At 40.4% G+C, this 10,579-nt stretch overlaps 1 protein-coding gene across 9 annotated transcripts in view; it reads left to right on the forward strand.

Moving 5' to 3' along the window:
• ITPR1 (inositol 1,4,5-trisphosphate receptor type 1) overlaps nucleotides 1-10,579 on the forward strand; it is a 114,614-nt gene that overhangs the window by 33,521 nt on the left and 70,514 nt on the right. For all 9 annotated transcript variants that reach the window (XM_072420445.1, XM_072420444.1, XM_072420447.1 and 6 more), the window contains 4 exons: nucleotides 6,594-6,709; nucleotides 6,798-6,884; nucleotides 8,909-9,067; nucleotides 10,229-10,327. In XM_072420445.1, coding sequence (XP_072276546.1) covers nucleotides 6,594-6,709; nucleotides 6,798-6,884; nucleotides 8,909-9,067; nucleotides 10,229-10,327 — 461 coding nt within the window. The remainder of the gene's footprint in view (nucleotides 1-6,593; nucleotides 6,710-6,797; nucleotides 6,885-8,908; nucleotides 9,068-10,228; nucleotides 10,328-10,579) is intronic.

Consider the following 10,579-nt stretch of genomic DNA (forward strand, 5'->3'; position numbering starts at 1 on the left):
GCCAGGCTCCGGACTGCCTAGGGCAGCCTCTCGAATCACATATTTGTACTTCTGGAATTTATAAGCTGCATAATTATTTAACAATGTTTTGAAGTGGGGTTGTTTTACCACCTTGCCATGCTAGCAACAGCTAAATCCCTGTTGTGTTTTTCATTTGTATTATGTGAAACGCAACAGGGCAGAACACTCCAAAGTGTCTGGAGCAGCCAGGAATTACAAGGCGCTGTCTCACAATTGTTCTCCTGGGTTGTAAGCCTACACATGTGCTGCAAGGGACACATTTATAAAGTGGATATCCGATAACAGATCACATCTTTATCTGGCTTTATAAAAGGGAGAAAAGACTTTGCACAGAGGGATCAGTAATATGATCACCGTAACATAATCACTCTAAAGTGATCATCTCTGATGCTGGCTCAGAGATAAGAAGCATCGGATACATATCAACCTTTATTGAAACATCTCCCAAGGTATATTTTACAGGTAGAAGAAAGCATTTTGCCTCTTTGCCAAAACATGGCTACTGTACTATAATTTTGCTAGACATTAGGGCCGGTGGCTGCCCTGTGTCAGACATTTTTGAACACAGAAAGGAACTACACAAATGGGGATTTACATGATTGTGTTATCAAAGCCGACAATTTGATAGAAAAATGTCCCCTCAGCCGCTCTCTTCGCTCCTGCAATTACCTACTAATGATTTCCTCACTCATAACCTCGTGACACTAACGGCTTCAGGACTTTTCTAGAGCTGCCCTGACTCCCTGGAATGGTCTTCCTCATCCTATTCAGCTTGTTCCTACTTTCTGCTCTTCCAAAAGAGCCCATAAACCCATCTTTTCCAACTTGCCTACCTGTCTTCTTCGGCCTCTTAAAACCTTCACTACTCACCGACCATTCCTTTTCCTCCTTCTATTGTATGATACTTCCTTCTCCTCTTAGGTTGTAAGCTCTTCTAGGCAGGGTCCTCGCCGCCTTCTGCGCCATTGTTTGTATCTGTCACTTGCAACTGCTATTTAATGTACAGCGCTGCGTAATATGTTGGTGTTATATAAATCCTGTTTACTTATAATAATTTTAGAGTTAATTACCAGATTAAAAAAGTGTCTTATGCAGACCATGATTTTAATTTACAGTCATACTTTTCAAAATTGGTGATTGCTGCAAAAGTGCCAATCGGGAAGAATGCCACAGAACTTCATTATGGCCTGTGAATATCATCTGGTGGTGATCCACAAAGTGACAATCAGCTGATTGCCACTTTTATGAATGGAGGCCAATATATCTGCTTTAAAAAAGACACTAGTTTTCAGGTGAATATGCTAATCATCAGCTTTTTAAAAAGTGACCCCAAAGGTGATTATTCCTCCAATTCTCCACAGACATCATCTGCACACAGAAATGCCATGCAGCCATCGCTGAAGGGCATGTTGACAGGAAGTAGCTAATAAGGCTGCAGATAATCCACAGCACTGAGAATAAAAGGAAGCTAAGCAATCAAAGATGTAAAGAGCTTTAGCAAACTAAATGTTTTGGAGTTGGGATCTACTTTAAATTTTACTTTTTGCATGGAATGACCCAAAAGTCTGCCTTTTGCAGCAATAACCCTCCAGTTGTCATTTGAAGATTTTTTTTTGTAGTGTTTTAAGTTAAATACAGTTGGGGAGGTCGTAAAAAGGGGCCAAGTTTTTCCACGCTGCTCTGGTATGTGGTCCCCCTTGCCCTGCATCCTTTACCACTTCTGCCCCTCTGTATAACCCGGTGTGTCTTCCTTCATCTCCTCCTGCATCCTCTCCATATCAAACACATTCTGCTCCCCCTCCTCTATCCTTGGAGCGCACTGCGCTGCCCTTATTTGGTAAGTTAGCTGCCTGTATCCCGGAGCAGCCTTCTCTGTTCCCAGACATCCCTCCTCAGCAGGCTCTCTCCAGATTCCCATGCAGGAGCAACCCTGCATGACAGTGCCTTAACCCCTTCATATCCACCCAGGGGTCACGCTCTTCCGGCAAAGGTTTTTTCGCTTGTGCCTAAATGGATCAAACCTCGGAGCAGATGAACTAAAAGTCCCAGCATGTCACGAACTGTATCTGACCTTACTGCCTGTGAACTAGATTGCATTTCATGCTTAGCAGAGCAGTCATGTATCCAACCCTCCCAGTTTGGACCCCCTCTCCCCATTAGATGTGCAACCAGCAGGTTTGGGGGCCCTGTCCTGCAAATGCTTGCCTGAACATCCTAAAACTTGAACATTATCAGTACTTAATTTTTTTGCTTTATTTCTAGATCGTAGGATACATAATTTTCTTATATTGCGCAGCAAGATTTTTGCTTGTGCTCCTAGCTTTCTTTATCTTCCACGTCGGTTTTGACCAATAGCATTGCTCTGTGTAACAGAGAATGCAGGAAAAGGAGTGAGACTGCCTACGCAATGGCAGCTGGATAACAGAAGGGGAGCCACTTGATTATTCAGGCTGCACTACTTAAAATCTTATGAAACATTACTTTACCATAATATCATTGCTAGGACCAGTATGGGAAGGGAGGAGAGGTTGCAAATTGGGCAATTTCCCAGGGTCCCAACTGAGAAAATGTCAAAGGGTGCAGGTAGCTGGCATGCTGTGCATTTGAGACCGCCATTTATTTGCCCCAAATCCAGGTTGTCCAAATCAGAATAATTTATAAATGTCATCCTTGCTTCAAGATCATTGAAAAGTGTTGTCCAAGCCCCACCTCCACTGTGCAGGGTTGTGACACGTATAGGGGGTGTGGCTTTCAATTTAAATTCTGCACCATGTGATCGGTAGAAGCACAACGCATTTTACATGAAATGGCCAATTTAGATGAAAAAAATTTAGCCGAGCACTTTGCTGTTTACAGAAGGATGAAGCATCAGCAACACAAGATAATACTTAAGATTATGAGTGGTTTGGATAAATATAAACTTCAACTCATCATTACTGTTTTATAAATAAAACTAAACCAGTTCCAGGTGAGATAAACCAGCACACTGATGACTTCCTGTCCACTTATTGTAAAAAGTCGGATCGTGAGCTCCAGCGAACAGTTACCCCCCATTTCTTTTATTTCCTGTTAAGTGGCAAATAAACAATTAATCCTCATCATGTAAAGTGAGGGATCTAAGAAGAAAACAACGTTTTTGCAGTGATCGTAGCAAATCTATTTCAATTGTGTAGTGTTTTTACCACCTTGCCAAAACCATCCCTATTTAATGTACAGTGCTGCGTAATATGTTGGTGCTAAATACTGATTAATAATTATTTAAAGTTCAATCTGCCCAACTGATGGCAAATATGAAACCGGCTGGAATGGTCCATCAATGGCATTTATGTGCCACCCCTGGCTCTGCATTTAAAAGCATTCAAAGGTCTCTGTGCCATGTACAAGGTGAAGCATCTGTCACCTTCTGGTCTGTAGTCTCTATTTTCCCATGAAGATTGATTTACATCCTGTTTATTCTATTTGTTCTTTCTGTATATGAAAGAAAATTATATGTAGGGGATAATACATGCCAAATCATTTGTGTAAATAAAAAAAAGGATCTTGACTTTAATTAGCCTTATTAGGAGGATGGAGCTGGCTCCTCAAAAAAAAATGTGCGTTGTGTTTTTTTTTTTTTTTTTTTTAATAATTTAGCTTGGTCTAAATATTCCTGCTACTTAAAGTTGACCTTTTTAATAACTAAATCCTTCATATTATTCAACAACAGTTACATTTTCAGCAAAAAAACGTTTTTGAGCTATTGAAGTCAGTGACTTTGCTGCAGGCTGGAGAAAGCACTTTTTTGTCTCTCCCCAGTGATCAGACTGTAACTTTGTGACCAGGTGAGATATGGTTTTGTCCTTCTGGACAGGAAAGCAGATGAAGGTATTGTCTAGGTGAGTGCTGAATGAATACCTGGAAGGGTTACTGTGACACATTTCTTAGCATGTGGCACTGAAATAATCTGATGATAGGTCCACTTAGAAACCTATTGGGAGAAGAACCTGTGATGATATTTTCTCAGTGGATGGTGAAGAGGTGTACCGTGCCTGTGACCAGGAAAAGAACAGAAAACAAGTAAAAACAAGCATTCACAGGGGTATCCAAAGCATAGAGAGGTGGAGCCAGACCTCTATCCAGAGCAAACTTGTTGATCAGCTCTGTTCTCTTTAAAGCCTGCTAACCCGGGTCAGGTGTGCACAATGGACCTAATCCATAATCCAATGGCCGGCAGGTGATTGAATCTCAGGGCTATTGGTGTGTATGGGCCTTGTGAAGAAGTACATGTAAGCACATGTAAGCAATGCTGCAACTCCAGCTTGTTGAATCTCCCAACAACCTAACCTAAAGCTATGGAATTGGGGCCTAAATTAGAATATAAACATACTATAGATCTAAAAGGAAGTAGTAAAAAGAAAGGATAAGCAAGTTATTAAGCAATTAAAAAAAAAAAAAACAAAAAAAACCTGGAGAAAGTAACATGGATGTTTGTAATATGCCTGAAGTAGATACAGACTGACCCATATCTCTTTTATTTTTCTCATGAAATGTCCATTTGTTTCTCACAGATCGTTTTTTTCTATCTTGGATTGTTTTTTCCATTGTGGTGAATTATAAACCTATGGAAAGGTATACATTCACACCTCATTAACCCCCAGTGAGCATCACTTGTGCAGATGTCCTAATCTGCAACAATTTATCTGTTCTTTCCTCCTCTGGACCGTAAACTGTTGTGCGCTCCAGATGTCCATATGATCTTCCCTTCTAATCCCCAGTCAACTGCATTCAGTGTACCTACTCCAGGCAGGATGTCTGCAGCTACATGTGTGGCCTATACTGCCCCCATCTGGAGGTAGCACTGCACATACACAATCAGAATCACCTGTGCTAAGCGCGCTCATCAGATTAAATCATGATAAGGATGCTAAGATTTTCTCAATACTGAAAAAAGTCAGATACACAATTTGCAAGGGGGATTAATTGTCCTATTCCTTCTATTCATTTTTAAATTGTCACTCAAAGCATGAAAAATAGACCTTCAACAAAAGCCTTTATATAAGTAAAAAGCGTTGATGAACCCCCAAAACTTTAAATCTGCAAATTTGTCTTTGCAAGGCCTGAACATTTATTTACAAATAAGTCAAAACATTAAAACCACCCGCCTAATAATGTATTGTAAAGTAATATTGTGACCCATCCAGGCACGGACACCACAAGACCTCCTTGGGTGTCCTGGGGTACCTGGAATCAGGACATCTTTCTTCCCATCATGCACACAACTGCCCACCGTCTCTCTGCCTTCTTCCCATAATGCACCCTGCTGCCTCCATCTGGCTGCCTTCTTCCCATCATGCACACCACTGCCCTCCGTCTGGCTGCCTTCTTCCCGTCATGCACACAACTGCCCACCGTCTGGCTGCCATTTCTTCCGCAGGTAATTGATGCACCTGGCCATCTACATTTAGAAAAAAAAATGATTCGTTAGACCAGCCACCTTCCAACAGTCATTAAGCTTAAGTAGTCATTGTAGGTGTTTTTGGTGGTGGACAGAGGTCAGCATGGGTATGCAACAGATCTGTGGCTTTGCAGCTCAATATGCAGTAAACTGTAATCCCCTAAGTGTGGTTAATGTTTCTATCATGGCCAGAACTACATTTTTACCCTTTACACTTCACTGGCACATCACTGAGCCTTGGGGGTTGCCATGACCCTGTCACCAATTCACTGGTTAGTCCTTGCTCCATTTTTGTCAGTACCAACCACTGCATGCCAGGACCCCTCCACCCCCCACCCCCCACAAGACCAGCCATTTGGAGGAACTCTGACTCATTGTCCAGCCATCACAATTTGACCCTTGTCAAAATAACTCTGATCCAAACACTTGTCCATTTATCCTGCCCAACATATAACCTTCAACAATGGACTGTTCTCTTTCTGCCTGATACAGTATATTCCCCACCCTTGTCAGAGATCATTGTAGCCATTATTGTGATCACTTCAATTGTCCATGGGTTTAATGCATTGGCTGATGGGTATGCATTCATATCACCTGCTAGAGTGTTTGGGCTCCAGGGGTAAAATCTTTGTATCTAAGCCTAAAATACATTGTGTGTTCATCTCAGAGGTATACAGTATATTCGAATAGCATTGAGATATACAGTATATATTTCGAAAAGCATTGTTTAGTGATATTAGATGATGTGTGTGTGGTCAGGTATTAGAGAGATAAACTTTTAAAAATTTTTTGTAATGCCTTGACATTCAGTTTTTGCATTTTTTTTGCTTTGTACAGATGCTGAATAGATGTAGATATAGATTAGATTGAGATATAGATTGAGAAGGATGCTGTATAGTACATGGAATAGATCCACCAGTGTAGTGATGTCCATAAAGGAAGCAAGAGAATGATATAAAGCAGGTAAGCACAGCAGACTTGGAGATGCTAAATTGCACCTCTTATCATATGTATACATAATATAAAGACCAGATGATTGGTATGAATTATCTTCTGGAATGATGCAGGAGAAAAGAAAAAACAAAGCCGAGTCGCAATAGGTTTGCGCCTGCTTTTTCTAACCTTTTTATTCCTGCAGACTGCCTGTTCCGGCTGTGCCCCATGAACAGATATTCAGCTCAGAAACAATTCTGGAAAGCAGCAAAACCCGGTGCAAGTAACACAACGGACACCGTCCTCCTCAACAAACTACACGTGAGTTCCAAAACTGACCTACCACCAACCTAAAGAACTTTGTACGAGGGGAATCAATGTAATGATTTCATTTTGTCTTCTCTTGCAGCATGCTGCAGATTTGGAGAAAAAGCAGAACGAGACAGAAAACCGAAAGCTTTTGGGAACAGTTATCCAGTACGGGAATGTCATTCAGGTGCAGTACTTTAACAGCATGATTGGGATTTACTTGGTGTTCGGTCTTGATATAGCTAATCAGCCCTGACGTTCACCAGTGGGCTAGTATTTTATCAGCCAAGATGCTGATGATTGAATTTACCGTACTTTCAGTGTTATTAACATGAAAATCAGTTAGATTTTTTAGGCAACCCTGGTCACAGAAGTCGATCACTTTCTCAATGCTGAATGATGGTGAAATTGACCCTCAGTTTATCCTGGTGACCAAAAAAGTGATGGTGCATCCAAACTTTTACAGTTCTCATTTTTCTGGAAGTATCTGTTTCATTAACAACTATCCATGGGCATTGTTCATATGGATTCCTACATCCAAAAGAATGGATATGGATGTGCCCGTGATCCCCCTCCCTTCTCCAATCAGGGGCATGGTGTACCTCTGCCCTTCTGATCACATGCATACTTTTAATGTTCCAGAGCCAAAGGAGCACAAAGTAGTTTCTTCATCCATTTTTAACATGGGAACAAATAGTGAAATACACACAGGGGCTTGAGTCTATTGTTTGATCAGCTGGGCTTTCAAAATGTTTTTTTTTTTTTTTTGTTCTATATGTTCACTAATGAAGGTAATGGGAGCACCCAAAAAAATAAAACAATGTTAATTTATCCATTTTTGTATTTCATAAACATTTTTCTATCTCTACTGATGTAGAAGATAAATGACACCTAAAATGAACTTATACTACGGGCGTTGGGAAAAATAAAACAGATGCAAATATTGTGCATGCTTAGCAAAGTTGCTACAGTAAAGATTGGAACATTTTGGACTTTTATTCCTATTCTATTTTTTACTGAACAAGCATCTGCACATAGCCACATCCTGTTATCTTTGCGACAAGAATTATGTTGAATTCCCCCACTGAAAAGGGGAACCAAAGGAAAAAAATAGGGATTCTAACTATTCCCTAATCTATCCATTAAAAAAAAAAAAAAAAAAAATATTCTACTTACTTTTACTTCTGCAGACCTCTTGAAGCTTTTTCCGATTGGGTCCTGCACCATCCTTGAATCCTCCTTATGCGCTGGGACGCCACCATCTTTGTCAGTCTTTTTGCTTCTTCTGGCGACATCACTCGGTCTCGCACTGCACAGGTGTCAGATCGGGTGATGTAGCCTGCTGTAAATGGGGGATAACTAGGAGTGCCAATCTCACTGTGCATGTGTGAGGTCAGCATGTCCCCCCCAACCCCCATTGCAGGAAGAATGATTAAGCATACTCAAGAGGATATGGGCAGAAGGAGCAGCCCAAAGCCTCCTGGGATGCATAACATGGGTATTTTTTTTTATTTATACAAGAGGTTTATCCACTCCTTTATGTAAAGTAAAAAGTTTGGTGATGGGCCTGCTTTTACCCTTTATTTCTATTTGGCATCTAAAGACAGGTAAAATCCTGATAAATGTTTAGAAAGACCTAAGCTGTAGGAAATTTCAGTTTGGCACATTCAGCATCCCTATTTAATGCCCTTAGTATATTTAAAACACACCGATTTCATTTATCAACAATAAACAATTCCTATATTATTGTTCCACCAATACCTAATAAGAGAGAATGTGGTATTCTTTTGGAATCATATGCAGAATGTTTTTTCTTTTTCTGAGGAAGTGGTCATAACTACGAAACGCGTACAAAACATAACCATCCTTTAAATAATTTATTGAGTGATTCACTCGGCCTTTGTTTATACCTGAAAAAAAAAACTGTTTTACTAATAAGCACATCTCATGCAACGCTCTATGTTCTATTATGTATTGGTGTAACAATACAGTAAATTGATAGTTTGTTTTATTGATACAAAGGATGTTGAATGTACCAAACAAAAAGTCCCTACAGCTTATTTCAGGTTTTGTTTCCCCTATCTTTCTAAAAATTGAAACAATTTAGAATGTGGCAGAAGAGTTATCAGGACCCAGTCTTATCTGATATCTAGAAGTCCCTTTTGGAAGTCCTTATTTCACATAGAACTGTTAAACTTTTTCCCTCTTTAGCTGCTGCACTTGAAGAGTAACAAATACCTGACGGTGAACAAACGCCTCCCGGCTCTGTTGGAGAAGAATGCAATGCGGGTAACTCTGGATGAGGCAGGCAATGAAGGCTCCTGGTTCTACATCCAACCATTTTACAAGCTGCGATCAATTGGCGACAGCGTGAGTAATGGGGCACGGGTCTGTGGGAGTGATCACCTGGGTGGAGGCAGTGTGGGAGGGGTGGCAAAATATTAATGGTTTTGAAATGGGGTGTCCAAATAGATGTGTGTGGTGGTCAGGGGGCTTCATGGTTCTGTGCATTACCTGAGGTGATTTGATACATCATGGAAAGGAGTGGCAAAATAATGGTTTTGGAATGTCCATATAGATATTTTGGTCAGGGGTCTGAAAACTGTTGGCCATATAATGAACAATTTTCTGATGATTCAGAGTTACATGTGCTTGAAATCAGGAGCTATCGGGCGGGAAAGAGAAAATTGCAAAACAATTGCATTGCATGTCCCTTTCTTCAATGACCTGCCTGATTGTGTATTTTTAAAAGTGGAACTTTAGTTCTTAACATCAAATCTTTAGTGATTATGTTCTTCTTATAGCTAAATCCACACTTTTTTTTTTTTTAATATGACTTTGGTATAACAATGCCTCACGCTTGTTAACCACCCCCTCCCTCTCCTGCATAGAACAGAACAGGGGATGGTAAAGGTTCCTAATCTGTCATTTCAGGTGACAGTAATTACAAGGGAATACTTGGCAGAACACAGACGCATATTTTTTTGTATTACATATGATGAGTCTAATTGTTGGGTTCTCATGTCCCCCTCCCCCCATACTTGCAGAATTGGGAATGCTTTGTGTGTTTTGTAGATTTTAATAATTTCCCATGAAGCCATAAGTTCTGTTGTGTAAAAACAGCCACATTTTGAGCTTTATAATTTGAACCTTCCAAACTGCAACATCAAAAGTTCTTCCCCCCTCAGAACTCCGTATGTAGTGTTGTACATTAAGTGGAAAGCCCGGGGTCTTGCATAATTTGGGTTAGACAACATTTTTTTTCTCTTGGTTTAAAGACTTCGACTTTCAGTCATTTTGGGCTCCAGGCTGTAATGTCACTACGTATTGGGAGAAGTTTTTTTAATAAGCGGCTTTGGAATGATGGCTCCAGGTACCTCCAGCCTGCAGTATAGTAGTGGCGACATTAACCACTTTGCTGCTGGATTCAGAAGCCGCCGGTTGGGGAATTTTGCGTGGATATTTGCAAAACTCTTATAGAATCCCATTCATTAATTGCTGATATATACGTTCAAACTTTGTCTATTATAGGTTGTCATTGGTGATAAAGTTGTCCTTAACCCCGTCAATGCTGGGCAGCCATTGCATGCCAGCAGCCACCAGCTAGCGGATAATCCGGGATGCAATGAGGTGAGTGTTTGGGGTATAGTATGATAGTGCAAAAATTACAATTTTGCAAGGAACTGACTTACTATTTTTACATTTGTAATATTTTTATGATTTGTTCTTGTGTGTTTATAGCACAGAGAACACAAACTTTAGAGGAAATGGTTGAATCAGAAATGAAGATTCTGTGTGCACAGGGTCATTATATTTAGGTTGGATCAAGTGGATGACGCGTTTCACAGAACAAAGTCTGCTTCATCAAATCAGGCAGATGGG

Source organism: Pyxicephalus adspersus, chromosome 8 (genome assembly GCF_032062135.1).
Source record: "Pyxicephalus adspersus chromosome 8, UCB_Pads_2.0, whole genome shotgun sequence".
In the NCBI taxonomy this organism is placed as follows: Eukaryota; Metazoa; Chordata; class Amphibia; order Anura; family Pyxicephalidae; genus Pyxicephalus; species Pyxicephalus adspersus.